This window comes from Myotis yumanensis, unplaced genomic scaffold, assembly GCF_028538775.1.
Source record: "Myotis yumanensis isolate MYYU_CA2020_CCGP unplaced genomic scaffold, mMyoYum1.0.hap1 SCAF_10, whole genome shotgun sequence".
NCBI lineage: Eukaryota > Metazoa > Chordata > Mammalia > Chiroptera > Vespertilionidae > Myotis > Myotis yumanensis.
Window position 1 is genome coordinate 38,468,356 of NW_027223761.1, and position 21,194 is coordinate 38,489,549.

Genomic DNA, 21,194 nt, shown 5'->3' on the forward strand with positions numbered 1-21,194 from the left:
AACCAAGTGATACACAAAGGCTGGGTTCTGATGACCTTGCGAGGTCACCTGGATCTAGTGCTGTTAGCTTTTTAAACCCTGGACTCTTCAAGTTTTGTGACTTAATAATCCTTCCGCCTTAAAAAAATAAAATGTGCGTGATTTCGAGCTGAGTCTCTGCCACCTGAAGCCTTCTCACAGAATCTATTGAATTCTTCCCCCAGAGCTCTAATGTATGTTCACATGTAACCACACATCTTGGAACATTGGTAAAATTAACTCTGAACCCGGAGAAAATTTAATTGCTTCTCTGTGAATGTTTAAGAAGCAAAGTCTATTCAACTAACACTTTACACAGATGAACTTTCAGTCTGTGTGACCTTTGTCATATATAATAATGTATGTAAGTCTACATTTCCATTTCTAGCATGCTTAACAACACGATCAGTAAATGATGGATAAAACCTGACTGGTTAGCATTTCTTGCAGTGCTTGTTCAATGGGAAGAAAACAAACAAACAAACAAAGGGAACATCTGTAATACTTTCAACAATAAAGATTAAAAAAAAATCTGGCTGTTACTATGTGTACAGCACTATGCTAAGGACTACATGTATTATCTCATTTCTTACTCAGAACAGCCCAGAAAAATAGGAAGTGTGTAATACTATCTCCTTTTTACAGAAGAAACAGAGGTTTGGGTGGTCAAATTACTTGCCTAAGATCACAAAGCTACTGAGTGGCTAAGCTTGGATTACAGCCAGGAGATGTGATTCAGGAGCCTGTACTCTTGATCACTAGGAGATAATGTCCTCAGCTTAAGGGAGAGACCTTCTTCTGGCAACTATACATCTTACTAATGAGCATGTTCTCAAAAGCAATGCAAGGAATATGCCCCACATGTTAGGCGTGTCTCAGTTACCCGCGTTCACACAGTAAACACAGAAATGCGACAGGTGTCAGTGCACAATAACGTTGCCATCTTTAGATTTTGGAGTTGCCTCCATAGAGGGGATGAAGATAAACCAACTACCTACAAAATGGCAGATACTAGAATAGGGACTCAACTTTTGTGATTTTATGTGGACTTCACATAGTTATCTATTTTATAGATAAAGAAACTGAAGTTCAGAGAGATTAAGTAGCTAACTTGTTGATGTTCCTAAGGCTATTAACATTCTCTAAGAGAGGCCTGTGCAGGGGCTCACCCACAGGCCCCAGCAGGAGGAAAGAAGGGTGCCACCTGGGTTAGTGAAATGACATCAGACTCCTTGGATATAGTGACTGTGACCTGTGAGGCAGCTGACTCCATCCCAGCCACATACCATTACCCTGGCGTTCACTGAAGACATCCTGTGTCCCTCTACATTTTGCCTGATCGTCCCCCAACTACTGCCTCCTTTTCCATTCTTGTCAGCAGCCGGAGGGAGGACAAAGCCTTAGAGCCAAAACTGGGTGGTTTGGGCATTGCTGAAATGTGCAGCCACAGCAAAACCTGATAACTTGGTATTAACAGATAGATCATTGTGTCTCTAGTACATAGATGTTTCTGGCTCCCAGCGCTGCCAGGCTCGGGAATGATGAGATGGTCTGAGTCCACATGGGGACAGCTTCCCCTGCTCTGAGCTTAGGACAGTACGGGTCCCCCTGGAATTGGGTGTATTACACTCACCTCTGCTTTTCTCTGTTTCTCCTCCTGCTCCCTCTGCTCCTTCTCCATGCCAACCAGCTTGAGTTTCAGATCAGACACTTCAGTCATCAGATCGAGCTTCTGAGTCTCAAGAGATGTGCGACTTAGCAGCTCCTACAAGAAAAGACAGATCTCAAAATCCTCCACGGCAACAAGGACAACTCCACTCCATAAGCACATAAGAAAGGCAATCTCTCACTTGTGTGCTGGACAACACAGGGCCGAGACCACTGCCTATAAGCCACAGCCTAATAGGAATGGGCTGAGATGATGACCAGTCATTTGGGGATGGCACAGCCTCTGCCACTACCCACTCTGCTATGATAGACATGTGAGCTACTTAAAAAAAAAATTTCCCATAGAAAACATTATTCATTATTTTCAAGTAGAAAAAAAAATGAATGCACACTCTTGAAGTACTAAATTTCTCATCTCTACTTTAAGGCAAAGCAGCAGGCCCTTTTCCACTAAAACAAACAAAAAACACGCTTATGGAAATATTTTTTTCAAAACTAAAATATCTCTGTAACCCCCTGAGCTCAATCACTCTTCAGCACAGTCTTTAACACATCAACACATCTCATTGTAAGACCTCACGGCAAAGACCCTAGAACAGTGGTTCTCAACCTTGGCTGCACATTAGAATCACCTGGGAATCTTTTTAAAATCCTGATTTCTGGGCCTCATCCTCTGGAAATTCTGTTTCTTTGTTACTAATGTTATGGACCCACCCCATAGCAAAGAAACAGAATTTCCGGAGGATGAGGCCCAGAAATCAGGATTTTAAAAAGATTCCCAGATGATTCTAATGTGCAGCCAAGGTTGAGAACCACTGCCCTAGAAGGAGCTAGTCCATAAAGGAGATGTTCAATGAACATTTACTGGATGATTTGATTAGAATCTGATTGCGTGAGAGGAACTTTCCTGGGCTGCACCAAAATTACAATTTGCCACCATGGGACGTAAGTAAGAAGACTTCTTTCCTCATTGTAAGGACTCCCCAGGGGAGTTCTGCCATCAGTAGAACAGTAGTAGACAACTTGACATTAGTACATACACCTAAAAGCATAAATAAGGCAAAAAACAAAGGTCACGGGCAAAACACCTGCTCAGCATTACTAGGAATTATGAAGAACCTCAAAAAACAGGGGCATTTCCCAAAGTCCAGGGGCATTTTTCTCTATTGGAAAAAAACAATGTTCTATGTGGTCCAAAATCCAAGCATGTGGAAGACATTGAATACACGGGTCCTAGAAGGAGAACATACTATGGCAAGTAGGAGAGCAGCAGGCAAAATGAGCAGACGGTGAAGACACACTATCCCACCATGGTCTGAGCGTTCTGTAACACTTTGCACAGCCCAATCCTAGGAAGAGAATGGTGATCCCAACACCATTTCGACCCAACAGCTGTGATTTCACATATTCTGAACTGTCCTTAGATCGTAAAGCAAACCACAGAGGACAAATTTGAGCTTAAATAGATGATTCCCTAGGCTAAAAGGCCCTCAGGACTACAGAAAGCCAGGCTACAAACTGTCCATCTGCTAATCTGAGGGGGTGAGTATTTAGAAGTCAAGTCAGCAAAATAAGCTCACTAAGCCCAGGGCCAAGAAGGCTGCTCTTCCTGGGTCAGCCAGACTAGAAGCGGGCCCCCAGAGCAGAGGCAACAGCACAGCCCTGCCAGAATGACAGGCCACTTGGTCATAAGGAGACAGCCTGATAAGTGTGTCCAATGTAACTGGGGGGTGGACCTGGGGCCTGGATTCAGTGAGTGTCTCTTCTGTGCCAAACACTTTTGGGCAGTTTACATACATCCTCTCCATGAACCCTCCCAGGGATTTGGCAGTAAATATTATTATCCCAAGTTTACAGATGGAGGAAATGGGTCCAGAGATTGACCGATCTTGGCCAAGGACACATGCCAATCAACAGCAGAGTTAATTTTCAAACCAAGGTCTGCTGACTCCAAGTTTTTTTCTGTCTAATGTACCACATTGTTTCCCAAACAGAGGAAGAAGTTCAAAAATTTTAAGGGAAATAAAAAATACATGCTGGAAAAAAAAGGCAACCAACAAATATTTACTGAGCCCAGGAAATACCACTCAAAATGACAAGATGCTGTTGAGTACGTACTACTCACTAGCGCCTAGTGTTAAGGCCCTAAAGAGTTCTTCTCTGGGTGAAGATGATGGCATTTTCTGGGTCAAGTAACTTAGATGTAATCCTCCCCCACACCTCCCACTCACCCCAACCTCCTTCTCCTTCGTCCCCACCTCCCTCTCTTCTTCCACCTCCTCATAATTCTCTCTGCCTCCAGCACCTCATAATTCTAGGTTTAGCTCTCTATTCTTTCATCAACCTGCTTATTCAAAAAATTATTTCAGGCAGTTTGCACAAATAGAAAATTCAAGTTAAAAAATAAATCGTAAAAACTAAAGAAGATAGGAAAAGAAATTGAAGCTAGAGTTATCGTTAGTATTAGAGTCATACGTTAAAGTTCTGTACACAGCTAGCAATGGACTAGAATGTGTACATGAGCTTCCCAGACACCAATGCCAAGGTTAGAAGGAGCAATTCTACAAATCAAGCTCCATGAGATGATAATAATGTTGCTTTGGAGTGCTGAGAGCAGAAAATATTCTTCCATTAGACTTTAATCATTTATTCAACAAATACATTTTTAAATATCTACCAGATACCAAGGCCTTAGGATATGAGAGTTAAAAACAACCTGCTGAGTGCTTGAATATCCTAAGATGACATTTATACAGTTTGTCTACTAACCAGCATTCAAACTACTGCCTTGGTGGGATTTTTAAAAAAACCACTCAGAATGTATCTCTCTTGAAAGCTAAGATTCCAATCTATTTCCATCATTGTCAAAATCCCTCTAGCTAGTTTACTGCCAGGCTGTAATTGGTCACACCAGTGTTCCAGCTGACGAGGATAGTATTCTAATTGGTCTCACTAAAGTTCCAATAGCATTCCAATTGGTCATGCCAGTGCTCCCAATTGGTCACGCTAACATTCCAAGTGGACATTCCAGTTGGACACATGAAAGTTTTCATTAGAAACCTGGGGCTGCTTAATTTCATATGCTCCATTAATAACAAAACTTTCATTTACTTTCTCCCAGCTTATGTCTGTTGGCGTGACCTCTACCTTTTCATTATCATCATCCATCATCTTTGTCATTAATAAATACTGTCCCGCCTGGCCAGTATGGCTAAATGGTTGAGCATCAACCCATGAATGAGGAGGTCATGGTTGGATTCCTGGTCAGGGTACATGCCTGGGTTGCAGGCTCAAACCCCAGTGTGGGACATGCAGGAGGCAGCCAATCAATGATTCTCTCTCATCATTGATGTTTCTATCTTTCTCTCTCCTTCTCCCTTCCTCTTTGAAATCAATAAAAACATGTTTTTAATAAATAAATAAATACAAACATATATACATACATACTATCCCTTGCTCTGAACTCAAAATCAGCCTTCAACAGGCTTACCCCTGTCCAGCTCCACTTCTCCATCTCCGGGCCACACATGGCCTTCAGCCACTATTAGGTACTGTAACCTCTGTCCTATGTGTCTTAATAGGATTTAATCACCCTACAGTCTTAACTGCTCCTTTATGAGCCGATCCTGACTTTCACCTCATATGACACATCCTCCCTCGTCTGTCAGGTGAAGACCATTCCGCTCCAACAACCCAAGGTACAGAACCCCTTTCTCCCTGGAAGTTTGAGACTATTTCCAGACCACTGTTTGTCCCTATTGATGGTCTAGGTCTGCCCTCCTCTTCTAAGGCAGCGCATTCAGTAATATCATATTTTCTCCAAGTACCTAGAACCCAATATAGTCACCTTGTCACACTGTCTTTTGATCAACAGTTTCTCTACCTACTCTGGGCACATTCCATCTCCTCAGGAGCTTCAACATCCTTGTTTGTCTTCCTTTCAGGACCCACTCTGGCTCCACCTTTCTTGGCTTCAGCACCAACAGGCTTTGTTTCCACTTTGTTTCGGTTTCTCAGCAGTATGGCCACAGCCTGGCCCTCATCTTTGTCCAGAATGTGTTTGCTCTGCTTCTTAAATCTTCTACTCAGAAATCCTCTCTTCTGGCCACAATCCTCTAACCTTTCAACTGTCTCATTTACTCCAGTAATCTTTAATTTCTTCCTCGGTGGCTGCTAGTTGCTTAATAACCCTCTATTTTCCTAGATTACCAACTTCCTTTAGGCAACATCTGTCTTCTTATCCTCTCCACACCTTTGAGGTTAGTCATTGTAATTGTATAATATCAGCAGCAGAACACCCCTCATCCAGCTCCTCCCTGAGCCCCTCGACCTGAGGGGCATTTGCATTACCAGAGCCCAGCCTGTGCTAAGCCCTTTGTCCATGTTTCCACTCCCCACGGCCTGAGGATCGCTGGTAAAAGGCATTTAATGATGCCAATTGGTTTCCATACAATTTATGCAAGTTAATTACAGCTGCTGCTATTTAATCACAGCTGATCTTCCAATACCGCCTGGCAAAACTTCTGTTCATCTCTGGCTGGTTCCTTTCAGAGAACATTCCAAATCTTTTCCATTCTCCTCAATCCCTAAACCCCACCCTGTCCCCCTCCTCTCCTCAAATAACCTCTTCTCATATTTACTGGAAATATCTTTTTTTAATTATCTGATCACTCATTGAACTTACATCTTTTCTATTTCAAAGTTTCCCAGAATCGTCTCTCATTCATACATCTTACATCCAGGTCTTAGAGAAAGCCAGCCCATACCTCCTTACCAAGGTCAGTCTGAGAGAACCGCACAGAGCCAACTCCTCAGTCAGGCTCTCCCACCTTTAAGAACTGTCCCCTAGCCCAGGAAGTTTCCAGGTTGCACATAAAAAACACATGTTAAAAAACACAGTGATTGCAGAGTTGGCTCCTAAAGTGCCCCGTCGGACCCACCTTCCCGTTGCTGACCACTTCTCAGTCTCTACACCCTTCACGCCATCCTCACACAGCTCGATGCGACTTCAGATTCTGTCCCTGGCCAACCAGTGGCATTTGCCTTTGTTCTCTGAGTTCTGGTCCTGTTCCTCCCTCCGGCTGGTAACTCGGAATGACGCCTGCTCACATGGTCCTAGGCTCTCCTTCACCTCTGTGCTGCCTTCCAGGAAGTTCCCAGCAAGTCCGTGCTACTCTAGGGTAGGACCATTAATCATCCACTCTGACAGGCATTTAATCTCTCCTTCACCATCAGCCTCTAGTTCTCAGGCTAGAAACATGATCAGATTTCTGACATTTGAAAGAACCTTCCCTCCTGACCTGGCCTTCCCCTTGAGCAACCACCACCGACTCCTGTGAGCGCTCACCAGGCCAGTGCCTGCTCTGTGTGGTGTGTGTGGTGCGTGAATGCCGTCTCTGTCTGTCTCCTCCCTCCCCAAGCTCTAGAAAGAATGATCTGCCCTGCTGCCTCTTCTACCTCACCTGCCTATCACTTCTCAATAGGATGCCTGCATGCCTGCCAGCCGCTCCTGCCTCCACCAGGGAGGACAAGAAACAGTTCTGCTTCTGGGGACAGTTGTCCAAACTTTCAGATGTAACTTACACATCTCAGCTCCTGATCGACTCTCCCTTCCTCCACTCATCAGTGCAAGCTACTCCTGGCCACTTCCTTCCTTTCGGGTTTTCTGACCTTTCTTTTTTCTTCTCCGTCTCCTTTGATGGTTTCTTTTATTGTCTCCCCCTTAAGAAAAAGTCTTGGGTGCCTTAGCTCTCAAGCCCAAGACTGGGATTATCTATCTCTGGATCCAGCCAGCTTGTCTGGAGAACCAAGGCATGGCCTCTGCTCAGACCTGCAGGGCAAGGCCCTGCGGGAATCTCTTGGGGTCATGTAGCCACAGTAATGTGTGGGGAGTGGAGAAGAGGGGAAGGAGGCAGGAGGCTAGAGACTAGCAGGCAGGCTTCATATGCAGCCCTGGCTTCTGCTCTCCCAATTGTTTCAACCTGTGTCAATGAGCAAGCAAAGGGATTGGGAGGCGGGTGTTTTGTTTTTCTTACTCTGAAGGGCCATAAAACTGGGTAATGAAACTTTAAGAAAAACCAGTGAGCAAAACGATCACTCCCCCCTCTCATTTCACCCCTACCAGTAATTTCTTCCAGAAGGTCAAATCCATCTCCTTTCTTGGAGATGAAAAAAAGCTGACATCTCAGAGCAAATTGTCACTTCCTGTTTCCAAAAGCTGTTTCTGACTAGAGCTGATAAAAAGAATTTGCCTTTCAACTGGTTCTCTCCTTCAAGGGCTACATCTTGAAACAATTACCTCCACCTTTAAGTGTGGAACACGACCCGGGAGTTACTGACCAGCGGCGGCGGACTGGGCCAGACCGGCAATCTGAAACCGGAAGGCCAGGACGGCCTGGAAAGACATGAAAGGGAAAATGTGTCCTTTGCCCTTTGGAATAAGAGGCCCAGGCCCTGCCGGGAGCCTCGTGCATGATCAACACTGTGCAGAGAGGTGCTTGTCATTGACCAGAGTTGGATCCTCATCAGTCGCCGCCGGTGAAATCCTCTCTCACAACCTGCGCTGCCCGATCTGTCACAGGGGTAAAGCACCTACTTCACACTGTGGTCTGGAGAGCCAACGGCAAATGAAAAACTAGAGGAACACAGTTACTTCTGACTCATAATCTCCTGGGGGATTTTCGGGAATAACTGTCAAAACCCTGTCTTCTTCACTCATGACTCCAGTGTCTCACCTCCCCAGACAGACCTGTGCCGCCCAGGACCATGTCCATGGCTCTGTTTAATGTTTGTTTTGAGACAGAAGTACCCCCTTAAAGATGCTTTTGGGAAATCGGTCAGCAGGACCTGTGGAGACTTTGCTGGGCTCACACGTCTGGGCACACTGCTCCCTCAGTCGCCTCAAGGGCAGGAGCCGGGCCTGTGTCTCAAGCCCGTGTCCCCTGCTCAGTGTCTGGACGCACAGACCATTGTGCTCAGTTTTAACAAAACTGGAGTAACTGCACTATGGCTGTAAGAGGCAGGCAACACCGAGTCCATATTGTCACCCCATTCTCTGTAAATAAGAACACAGGTTCATTGACTTTTCCAGGTTAACAACAAGTGGTGAACCTACAGAAAGTCATGCCCACTGACTCTCAATCCCCTAAATCTGTCACTCTCTCCACCTCTCCTAAAAGGCAGCCAAAACAATAAGGCTGCCTAGTGCCTGGGGCTGTAGGTCAGGTAGGAGGACTGAGACTGAGCCTGGTGGCCTTCAAAGTTTCCCCAAAGCTGGATTATGTCCTCACAAGGAGGTTTGCATCCTTTCTTCTTCTCCACTTGGCTTCCCTACTCTCTCTTCTTTTTGACACTGAATATCGTTTCTGCTCTGGACATCGATGACATCATAGATGGCCAGTCTCTGCCAAGTGCTGCGTTTGGCTGCCGGCTCGTCAAAACCTCTTACCCAGTGAAGAGCATCAGCTTCCTTCCTGAGATCATCCCCTCTGGAGAGAGGTCCATGAGGGAGGCAGAGGAGCTTGCTGTGCAGGAACCTTATGGACTCGAGAGAACCATGGAGGCTGCTTCAGAGAAAGCCGCCAGGGACCTCAACTACATCAACAGACCATGGGGAATGCTCCCTGTGACACAGAGATTTTGTCGCCAGTGAAGCTGGTCACAAGGAGGGGACACTGGCCCACGCCTGTGTTCCCAGGGTGCTATTTTGGGCCCCGGGCTGGCATAGCCCCGTGTGCAGCACTCAGAGGTGCAGCTGGACAATGCTTTGACCTATTTAAGGAACAGAGGGCAAGGGTCAGCCCTGTGAGTTCTGTACCTAGACCATCCCAGACCTGTGAAAACTGATCCAGGCTGTGGCCCCTTGAAGACCCAGTTGTACATTTCCTGGGAAATGTCTCTTCCTAACGGGGAAGGTTCCCCAGAAAATCCAGATATGCTCAAGTGAGTCTGAGACTATATCTGAGTAGGTGCTTCCTAGTCAGTCCCAAGAGATGCTGCAACTGCCTCATTCCCAGCCTGCATCGGGTTGCAGACAAGTAATAATTAGCTTTAACTTGTGTCTATAATCTATGTGTTGCCCATGTGGACCGGCCCCTATGCTGATTCAGTTTGGTCCTGGTTTGCCCATCTAACCCCAAGGTCTTCATGTTCTCTCTTTCTGATTTCTGGAAACTGGATGGATTAATGCAGAAAAGAAAACAGATGGGAATGGAGAGATCAGTGCTTAGCAGGGGCTGGGCCGGGCCAGGCTGAGGGGGGCACGGCTCATGAGTTGAGTGGGGAACACTCTTCCTTCCCCTTGGGCTCCAGGAGGGAGGCTGGTTTTGGTCAGGAGAACAGCTGTGGGGAGAGAGAGCTCAGTGGGGATTTGGAGCCCCTGTAAGCACAGGGCCTGGCCTATGCTGGTTGGGTTTGGGTTTCCTTGAGTCCCCCGAGTGCTATTCCAGCCAGTGGAGGGGACAAAGTCTAGAGCGGAGGTTGCAGATTAGAGGTCTGTGGGCCAGGCTTAGCCACATGTATCTTGTGGTTCAAAAAGTATTTTTTTTTTTCATTTAAATTAGTCATTTTTAAAACAGAAACTTATCTTGAAATCTGGATGTCCAGCTGCTTGTGAGAAATGGGACTATCTAGCAACACTGGGCCCACATGGGCAGTCAGCTAGAGTTGAGTAGCAGCTGCCTCCTTTAGCAGGACACACTCAGTGTGCCCGAACAGCATGCCCCAGGGGAGCAGCGTCAACGGCAGACAGAAGGCCCCAGACTATGACTGTGAAAGACTGTTCAGAGCTCCGCAGGCCTTGGAGCAGGAGGCCAGGCTGGCTCAGGGCAGGGATGGTTTCTGAGTACTGGAAGAAATGGGCAATTGTTTGCCTCCGTTCTCTGCCTCAAGGCCATGAGTCATTCTTGCTCCTATCACCAGAAGCCAAGGGCCCTGCAGTCCAGGATAACACAGTAAATGAGGCAAGTCTCTCCTGCCCCCAGCTCAGAAGACACATGAGTGTACTCCAAGCCACCAATGGCATCGCATCAGCGCTGTGCTGCAAGGATGAAGTGTCTTTTCAGTCAGCATCCAGCAGATTTCGGGAAAGCATGAACTTTCAGTTTGGGATTTGGAGCTGGGAACTCAAAGATCTCAAGCTCAGGCACCACCATGTCCAGCAAACACAGGAGTGAGAGCTGAGGCGCACATGCGTCCTATGACATGAACCCAGAATTTGCCAAGGAAGGAGTATTTCACACTCCTTTCATTTCACTCCTGAAAGACTGAAAGAATACAATGAAAGCTATGAGGGGAAGTTAGGGCTAAATTCAGGAAGATCTTTAAATCCTAGAGGTGGCTAATAAGAACTATACTCCAAAAGATACCAAGCCGAAGCATCCTCCTCATTGGTACATGCAAAGCACATGTCTGTCACCAAACCTATAGCACACAAGAAAGATTCAGAATACACTGGACATACAGGGGATGGAGCTCAAGACTTTTTCAAAAATCTAAAATCCAGTCTATAGACGGACAAGACAGACTCCCTGAGGTGGTGCTGGGAACCAGCCTGACTGCTTGGATGGAGACTCAGAGTAGGAAGCAGAAGCACTGCCACAGATAGGGATGCAGGGCAGTCCTGGAAGAGCAGCTGGGATGGCTGCAGAGAACTCAGGGACCTCCCATTGCAGCCATGACCTCCGATTCCTGGTTACCTGCCAGGCCCTGCCTTCCTGAAACACCCACCTCCCGACAATTTTATGACAGGTTCCCTTCCACCTCCAAATTTTCTTTTTTCTGTTTTTTTTTTTAACTGTCTTTTTTGTTTGTTTGTTTGTTGTTTTTTAAATAATATTCCAGTCTTCCTGCCTCAGCCCCACACCCAACTACACCTTGTGCAGCCTTGAAAATGCAATCTAGTGCAGCCGTGGGCAAACTACGGCCCGCAGGCCGGATCCGGCCCGTTTGAAATGAATAAAACTAAAAAAAAAAAAAAGACCGTACCCTTTTATGTAATGATGTTTACTTTGAATTTATATTAGTTCACACAAACACTCCATCCATACTTTTGTTCCGGCCCTCCGGTCCAGTTTAAGAATGCATTGTGGCCCTCGAGTCAAAAAGTTTGCCCACCCCTGGTCTAGTGGGTTGTTCTAGGTACTCTGTGAAAATGCTTTTCTGCCATTTGAGATTTTTCTATCAGTCTATTTTCTTTCCTGGGTTTTTATTTTTATTTTTTAAAATATATTTTTACTGATTTCAGAGAGGAAGGGAGAGGGTTAGAGAGATAGAAACATCAATGAGGAGAGAGACTCATTGATCAGCTGCCTCCTTCACGCCCCACACTGGGGGCTGAGCCTGCAACCCGGGCATATGCTACGTCTGGGAATTGAACCATGAACTCCTGGTTTATAGGTCAACGCTCAACCACTGAACCACACCAACCAGGCTTTCCTGGGTTTTTAAAGGAAAAAGTCAAAACTTTTAAAAATAAATAGAAAAAAATAAGAAGACTCAATTTCTGTTGCTCCTCAGATTTTCCGGGAGTAGGATGAGCAAGAGAAATGGCACACAACTGAAACAAAAAATCAAATGGAGCCAAGAATGTGGTAACTTATTCACCAGCAATGAAGAAATAACAAATTAGTAACAGCCTGTGAGCTGCTGGAACTCATTTTTTTATAAAGCCATTTGACTTTTTAAAAAACGTTTCAAAACACACTCAACGCTAGGAGACACCTGGGAGCCGAGAGGTTTATCCTGAGAACAAAGGTCAGAGTCAAAGCCTCTGAACAATTTTAATTTTATGCTGATAAAAAAACATTAGAGCTCTGGGGGAAAGATTGCCAGCAGTCATCTAATCAAACCCCCTCACATGAAGGAACTGAGTTTCCTTCTTTAATTAGCAAGCACCTGAGCACCCTTTCTATGCCAGTACATTATCAGGAGCTGCAAAGCATGTGCCCATAAACTTTAGTCATGGTTCAGTGCTCAAAGTCACTGAAAATGCAAGAAGGATGTAAGCTAAGGAAACCTATTAAGTAGTTATATTATTACATTTCATAAAGTAAAATTTCTAAATAGCCCCTCAATAGATTCTAAAAAGACTTTTGATAAAAATTCAATATTCTTCCTAAAAATCGTAGCTCATTATTTACAACAGGTTAAAACTGTTCAAGAGTAGAAAAGTCAATTAATTATGACACTTTCACTTTAAAAATATTTATAAATGACAGTAAAGACAACTCCACAGAAAAATTTAAAAATGGGGGAAAAAACTATGATGTGAAGCATACAAAATCTGAGGACAACACTGTATGGTTGCTGAATAGAGCTTTGCAAATTATATGTACACGTAACAAGAAGGACCAAAAGAAAATAAGAAGACATTTCAGAGATTTATTTGACTGGGAGGAGAGCAGCTAATTTTATTTTTCATTTTGGTGTGTATTAAATTACATTAAAATATTATTTATGTAATACATTTCATCAAAGAAGACTACACAAGAGTTCGAAGGGGAAGAATGAGTGGGAAACGGGCACAAATTAAGCTAACCAATTGGCTTTCTAAAGCCACCTGCAGTCAAGCTGGGGTTCACATGATAGTATGAGGGTGACTTTGCCAACAGAGAGCTCCTTCCCTGAACCAGACCTGGAGAAAGTGCTGCCTGGGAATCTGTCTAACCAGCCTGACAGGTTATTCATGGACGGCCAGCCCCGCCCCGCCCCTCCCTCGCCCTCCCCACCTCCCTCCTGCTCTGCAATGCTCAATGTTCCGGCTGGTTTCACCTGCTGAATCAACACCACACACTGAGCAGCCAATCCCACCTCCAGGAAGGATGGGAAAGCAGGAGCCTTAACCCTGCACAGAAAGGGGCTTGAACACTGAGGTCCCGTAGAACCCCAGGGCCTCAGCCCCGTTGCCCTTACCTGTTGAAGCATCTCTTCAGCAGCATTGAGTTTCACCTGGTGTCCTTCCAGACACACCTCCAGGTCCCGAATCTTCTCTCCTTGGGCTTCCACTTGGTCTGTGAGGACACTCACCTGGTGGGGGAAATAAAGCAATGGTGGTGGAGGGAGGGGCAGGAATGGCTCCCTACGGAGGGAGGTGAGTCCTGAAGCCACTGATCCTTACACAGGAAGACTGGCTTTTCTGCCTGATAGGTGGCAGGTCAGGGAAGAGTTCTGGACGAAGGAAACTCCCGTTGTTTTCTTACCTGGCCAGGGAGTCTCAGCCGTCTCAATAGCCTTGTTCGTGTTTCCTGCTCTTGACAGGCTCAAGAGAAAAACGCCCAGCGGTCACAGTCACGAGAGCTGCCTCTGGGCTGAACTCTGGCTCTTATTCCTCTTCCAGAGATCCCTCTGGCAGCCCAACCTCAAGGCACAGCAGGCTGGCTTGCCTGGGTTCCTGCCACCTCACGTGGAAGAGCAGTCCAAGCTGTGTGGAGACTAACCAATGACCTCACCTCTCTCATAGGGTGTGAGGGCTGCTCACCTATCAGGGGAGTGTTCTGAAGCAATTAAGGAATGTGGGACGCAAAGGGCATGTATTAGCACTGACAAAACTTGGCTCCAGAAAGGTTTTTGTGCTTCACAGGCCAAAACACGACTCTGAAGTCATAAATATACACAAGCCACACTGCACATACAGTGGCAGAGAAACAGGGCATCTTTCTGGAAAACACTGAACATATTTACTGGAATTAATTAGAAAAATACAATTTTAATAAATTATATAAATTAATACCCTAAATATACACTGAGTGAGCAGATTATTATGACCGGCCAGATTATTATGACCACCCCATCAGTACTTCATTGACACTCCCCAAAATACTGAATATTGGAAACTTCCTAAGCAAATACTTTCAAGGTTTTATTATTATTATTTGCATAACTAATTCACTTCATTGTACTGATGGGGTGGTCATAATAATCTGGCCACTCAGTGTATATGGAAAGGATTTTTATAGCCTGCTTTTTAGCAAACTGCCTCAGGATCCGTTTCTTTTTGTTTCTTTTTCTTAATTAGCAGGTGCCTCAGACCAGGAAGGTGAAGAAATCGAATGGGTGATCTCCCCAAAATAAAGCAATCAATGCCTGGTAAATGGAGACCCTTTAGACCCATTTGGTTCTTCAGTAATGGCTGAGTCATTGCTGCTTACATATAGATCATCCTAAATGGCTTCTCAGCCTGTAAAGGAATAACAGCTGGAGCAAGAAAGAGTTCATGTGAATTCATTCAGGAGTGTTTAAATAAACTTCATGAATGATAAAGCTCCCCTTACAGAGGAAGGAATCTAAATTAATATGGCTACTTTAAGCTTTCCATTTTGATGGTCCAGAGTGATTAATGAATTATTGAAACATATTGAGGCATGGTGTGCTAACATTTCAATTATAATCCAAAAACGGGCACCTTCTGTTAACCAGGCTCATTTTAAACATAAACCTTTGTGGGTTTTTTTGTTTTTGAATCTTTACTGCCCAACAGCATCAGCAGTCTGGCCTTTTCAACTACTACCTTTCCTTTCAAAAGGGTAGGATTCCAGGAGGTGGTCTTTGGGCCTGGCTCCCAGAGCTTCTGTTTGGGAAGGATGTGTTCCGGTTAATCTTACTATGAGGATTAACACCTATAGTCTGCACCACGCCCTGGGCCTTGGGGGCCATGAGCTGGTGGTACCCTAAGGAATGACATGTGGTCTGTAGCATTCCATAGCTCATAGCTCAGCTGCATGTCTGACTCAAGACACACAGGGCTGCAGGGTCCTAAGGAACCTCAATACCTACTCAGAATTATGGATGGAGAGGTAGAAAATTAGGACAGGAAGTATAAAGATCTTAGAATGTAACCTTTATGTAATAAAAAAAAAAATTTGAGCCCCTACTACATGCTAGGCATGATTTCAGATACTGGGAGAGAGAGAGAGACAAAGGTAAAAAAAGAAAAGAAAAGCCTTGTCTTCAGAACGTATACTCTAATGAAGAGATAAACGATTTTGGTTTTATTTGTTTTGAACTAATCCTGGAAATAAAGTGTTTGATTCTGTGTGATTCCCCTTGTTCTTCTACAAGTAAACCCAGGAAAACATGGGCCAAGGGCTTCAAAGAATTCAGTCTAAGCAAGAGGCCTTCCTAGGCTGGGGTTTGTCTAATGGACTCCATGGGGCCACTAGACAGCGGTGATGATGGGAGAGCAGCTCTGAAAGTCTGTCCACAAGCTCCAGGCAGAACAGAAATCGCCGGGATCCACTTCTGACTTTTCTAATAAGCAGGTTTCCAATTGTGTTTACAATTATTTAAATAAATATTATTCAAGAATTTGGAAGTTTTTTTTTTTAAACAACTTCCAACAACATGCACATCAAAGAGATGATCACACAGGACTTTTATTAAAATGTAATCCTCTAACTAGGAATGTGCTATGTCAGCCATGAAGGTTTCTGGTTCAAAAGTTTGCGATTTCATAGTGTTTGCTACAAAATTTTACACTGGACATTCTTTCCTTAATCATCTCATTGGGATGGCGCTTCAAATTACGCATTCCTCAAAACGTCTGCTCTAATGGGCTATCTAATCTGGCCTCTGTACCTTCCTGAAGGCGGTTCCCAACAGGCCTCCCTGCAGGTCACCAATTCAAGTCCCATGGCTCCTTCCTGTTCAGTCCCACACACTGAGCACACCTCTACCCCAGGGCCTGTGCTGGACCCACCACTTCCTTGGCCTGGAATGTGCTTTTCTCCAGGCACCCAAGTGGCTCTCCCCTAACTCCAGTCAGGTGTCCTCCTGTCAGGGGAGATCTTCCCTGACAACACAGTCCTTATCCTGCTCTATTTCCCTCCATAGTATTTATCACCACCTGAAGCATTTTGTGTATTGGTTTACTGTCTGCACACACCCAGGCACACACACATGAATGGAAGCTTGAGCACAGGGCCTGACTTAATCTGTTTCCTTCGCTGCTGCTTCCCCAGCACCTGCAACCAGTGTCTGCCAAGCTGTAAACACTCAACTATTCTTTAATGAACCAAATCAATGAAGTGAAGGGGAAAAAACCCGTGGAACTGTATAATTGGTTTGAGCTTAATTATTTAACATAGGGGTAGGGCAGGATAAAAAAGGCTGGGATAAAAGGCCAAAACGTTAAACTCTTTTTGCTATTCCAAAGTTTCTAAAGTAGTCACGTATTATTCTCACATTCATAAAATGAAGTGAAATGCATAAAAGAAATAAGGTAAAATAAGATTAAAAAACAAACAAACATACTGCAGCCTCTTAATTCTAGTGCTAACTCCAGGGCTCTAGGCTTAAGCCCACAGTAGGGGGGGCGAAGGGAGGGGGGCTCAGAACCCTACCAGCCCCCTCATCCATTCCACTACCAGTCTTGTCCAGCACCCTTTGAGCTTTTTAGAAAACTAAGATTGGGATATTTAATCCTATTATTCTCCAAACGATCAATGCATACCAGACTTTGATGCTTGATCCATACAGCTGAGAGCTAGCAGAGCAGAGAGCCCCCACCACAGCAATAGGCCTCCCACAAGAATGCTCACTTTTGTGTCCTACCAAGGAATGCATGCTTTCAGAACTGAAAGTGTTCCTTTGACTATCTTGCTCCAGGAAGAGTTTTGGAGTTCCTCTCTTTGAAGCAAGAGAGTCACCAAAGACTTATTACCCCCATGTTACCATCTAGGGGATTTGGCCTCAAAGTTCAAGTCTAGATCCACCTCCAGATTATTTGGGCCTGATCCCATTAACATGCACCCTTAGGCCCGGATCAGTCATGGCTGTTTCATTAGTGACATGAGGATACAGCTTATCATCCTTGCGAGACTTCTGGGCTCCTAGAAGATAAGGCCCCATTAACCAGCCTGGCCACAGAGCTTCCAGCGTAATGAGGTGGGTGCTTGGTAGTCCATGATGAATAAATGAATACATTCACAGTCTCCCAAAGCCAATCCAGAGTGAAATTGTGCCCCCAGTTACTTTCTGCTGTGTTTCAGGAAAAGTCTTTCTAAAAGCATAAACTTTGGGAGCAAAATAAACCCAACAGAAAGAATCCCTGTGCTTCTCCCTGACTAGGGCAGCTGCAGAGTTGGAGGTAATAGGATATGCGATTCCCACCAAAAAGGACCCACCTGTAATATGAGGGATTCCTTGTCTCCTTCTAGACGTGCCAAGCGTTCCTGGTATGTTTCATTATTAGCAGCACCGTGGTGGTTTACCTGGGACTAGAGAGAAGGGGAAAAAGAAAAAGGATGTACTCAAAAGATTAGAAAAACATCTTAGCAACTTCCAAATGAAGTATGCAATTTGTGTGGACAGTTGCACTGATTGTATGTGCAAAACCACCCACCCGAACAGGAGACCACAGGATTCCCAACTACGACAAAGAGAACCTGACCAGATGCTGGTGATAGGTATGTTTTGAAAGTTGGCAAAACCACCCCCTCAGGTGACCTCACCCTTGGCCGGGAAGGCCTCGTGGAGCTCCAGACCCAGTGGTGCCCGACTTGACTGGATGAGTTGGGTCTGGTATAGCTGGAGGCATAACCTGCCAGAGGCACCAACAGCAATGTGGTTCTACTCTGTGAGAAGCCCAGGAAGCTGATACTATTCACAAAGGAACTATGTGGGAACAACTCTTGCAGAGATCTTGGTATCTCTTAACTCTCACGCCAGGTTCTCCAGAGCCAAGGCACACCCCCCAGCATGGAAGACAGGAGATGCCAACTGCAAGGCCCTTCATCTACTCACACATCTCTTCTAGAGATGGCCAATCCCACTACTTGATTAGCACTCTGGCAGCCAGGCTGGAACCCTGTGTGTGTGTTTTTAACCTATGTTTTTATTGATTTTTAGAAACAGAGGGAGGGAAAGGGATAGAGCAGTGATGGCGAACCTTTTGAGCTCGGCGTGTCAGCATTTTGAAAAACCCTAACTTAACTCTGGTGCCGTGTCACATATAGAAATTTTTTGATATTTGCAACCATAGTAAAACAAAGACTTATATTTTTGATATTTATTTTATATATTTAAATGCCATTTAACAAAGAAAAGTCAAGCAAAAAAATGAGTTTGCGTGTCATAGGTTCACCATCACTGGGATAGAGAGATAGAGACATCGATGAGAGAGAAACATCATAGATCGGCTGTCTCCTGCACACCCCCTACTGGGGATTGAGCCACAACCCAGGCATGTGCCCTGACCAGGAATCAAACCAACAACCTCTTGGTTCCTTGGTCAACACTCAACCACTGAGCTACACCGACCAGGCCACACTGTGTTTCTACAAAGCTAGAGCTGAGTGAAGCAAGCTACGATGAAACATCTTGAGGAGAACCTAAATAACCCTGAGGGCTTTCAGAGGAGTAAGCAGAGAAAAAACAGTAAATGGAAAGTAGCCAGAAACCATGAAACACAGAGAAAAGGGAGAAGATTAGAAATGGCAGAGGAGAGGCAGTATCTCATAAAATGCCCTGAGCAGGAGCTGGAGCTGGAGTGACTTTCAGGGTGTGTCTGACCTGGGTGTGGCGGGGAGGAGTGAGGGAGCTGCTAATGGAACAGACCTGGCCCAATGCCACCAAACACTCCCTTTCCTCTGTGCTGAATGAAAGGCCGAAACCAGAGGCCCATCAGTGGCCATGCAGGGGCCTGACAGTCTGAAAAAGTAGATGTTATTGCTCAATGGGGAAGTGACAATCATAATCTGGGCTGCTCCAGAGGAATGGAAGCTCCAATGTTCATGAGACACGTTACCTGTGCCCCAAAGGAAGGTCATGATTGTGCAAAAGAGAGTCAGTGAGGAGCCCAGGCACAGGGGACTGGAGCTGGTTCCCTTCTCCGAAGCCCATTTCCCCACATTCCAACCTTCAGAATGGGCTTTCCAACACCCCTCCATTAAGAAAGGGCACCTCCTGCCTTCCCTTGCCCCATTCCTACCCCACAAGGGTAGGACAAAAAGGTGAACATTCTTGTGCTGGAATGGGAGGTGTGGGTGAGGGCAGGTGGCAGAGCCAGGCTGGGCCCTAGGACAGAAACAGGGACCAAGCATTCTGCATTGAAGCAGGAGTCACACTAGGAGAGAAGCACTGGCAGACTGGAAGAGGTAGTGGGAGGGCCAGCCCAGGGGCCAGTTCCCAGGGTGGCCGTGCCAGGCTCAGGCTAGACAGGACCCAAGGGCCTGCCACACACTGCCTTTTGCACCAGCCTCTCCGCAGTCTGCATCTTGTTCATTGTTGTGGAAGCTCTTTCACACCATAGACAAAGGGCCTTCATAATCACAAAGGGCTTCTTTGTGTTGGTGGCAGTTTATTGTTGTTACATTAATTCATATTCCAGTCCTCACATGGTCAAGCTCTCTGACTAGTATTTAAGGATATAATTACAGCCTACATTTTCTCGGAGTCTTACAAGAAGAGAGAGAAAAATAATTCTCAACAGCAGGTCAAAGGCTCCTCTGTCAGAGAACTGACATGTTGGTGATGTTCAGGGGTGGGGAGAATAGAAAAGGACCCCAGCACCCACGTGAAGCTCTGCATGTCCAACCCAGTGCCAAAGTCGGCATGTGCACGGGGCCACCCAGCACGGACAGCTGCCACTTCTCCAGCAGAAGGTGAGGGAGAGAAGACCAAAGGGAAAATTCCTGCAAGACTCCAGCAAGTCAGGGCGCCAACCGTGCCTCAGTCCAAAGGGGTGCAGCAGGTTCTTCATCACAACAAAAAGTCAACCCATACACTCACCCAGAGGCAGCTATTTTTACGAGGTGAAAAAAAAAATGGAAGAGTAAGAAAGATGATTTCAGTCGTAAGTTCAGTTAATATACAACATGCATCCTATAGAATCTATAGCACATGCTAGACTAGAAGTAGATATAAAAAATCCAAATCCACCCTAGCAGTCAATGGAAAAAGGGAAGCGTGATGAATAAAAAGAGGCACAGAGCAGTGCAGTCAAGTCAAAGTAACTGCCTGGGAGAAGCACAACTATTCCTGAGGAAGGGAGGAACTCCTCTTATTTTCACAGAGATTGTGAAATGGGAAAAACAACATCCATGATAATATCTTCACAGTAAACCAAGCCCAGAACTCACGCTTTCCTGTGATGTCCTCTAAATAGGTTAGGGGTTAATATGGGCCAAAGGCCAAAGCAAGTCTATGGAGACAGATACAATGTGGTCCAAGCACAGTGCTGTAAACACATAGTAAGCATGTAGGTACTGTTCACATGTGCCAGGCACTGTTGAGAGCACCTGACATACATGAACTCATGTACTTCTTCCCACAACCCCATGAGATGGGTATTGTTTTTATTCCCATTTTACAGGTAAAGCAACTGAGGCACAAGTGTATGAACAAGGCACATCCCCTCTCAGCCAGCCACATTGGCCCAGATCACAGTGATGCTCATGGCAGAAAGGTCCCTCCCTCACCCCAAATCACTGTTCTAGCATCTTCCTCTCATACAGTCTATCCAAATTACTGCTGTTTTCTAGTAAGCTTTTGAAAGGTATTAAACACCAGTGAAA

At 45.4% G+C, this 21,194-nt stretch overlaps 1 protein-coding gene across 5 annotated transcripts in view; it reads right to left on the reverse strand.

Moving 5' to 3' along the window:
* PPFIBP2 (PPFIA binding protein 2) overlaps positions 1–21,194 on the reverse strand; it is a 129,666-nt gene that overhangs the window by 40,673 nt on the left and 67,799 nt on the right. For 4 of the 5 annotated variants that reach the window (XM_070425388.1, XM_070425387.1, XM_070425389.1 and 1 more), the window contains 3 exons: positions 17,805–17,897; positions 13,597–13,710; positions 1,652–1,783 (listed from right to left, as the gene is read on the reverse strand). In XM_070425388.1, coding sequence (XP_070281489.1) covers positions 1,652–1,783; positions 13,597–13,710; positions 17,805–17,897 — 339 coding nt within the window. Of the gene's footprint in view, positions 1–1,651; positions 1,784–13,596; positions 13,711–13,883; positions 14,054–17,804; positions 17,898–21,194 lie in introns of those variants that run through there. The other variant, XM_070425391.1, reaches the window with a different exon arrangement.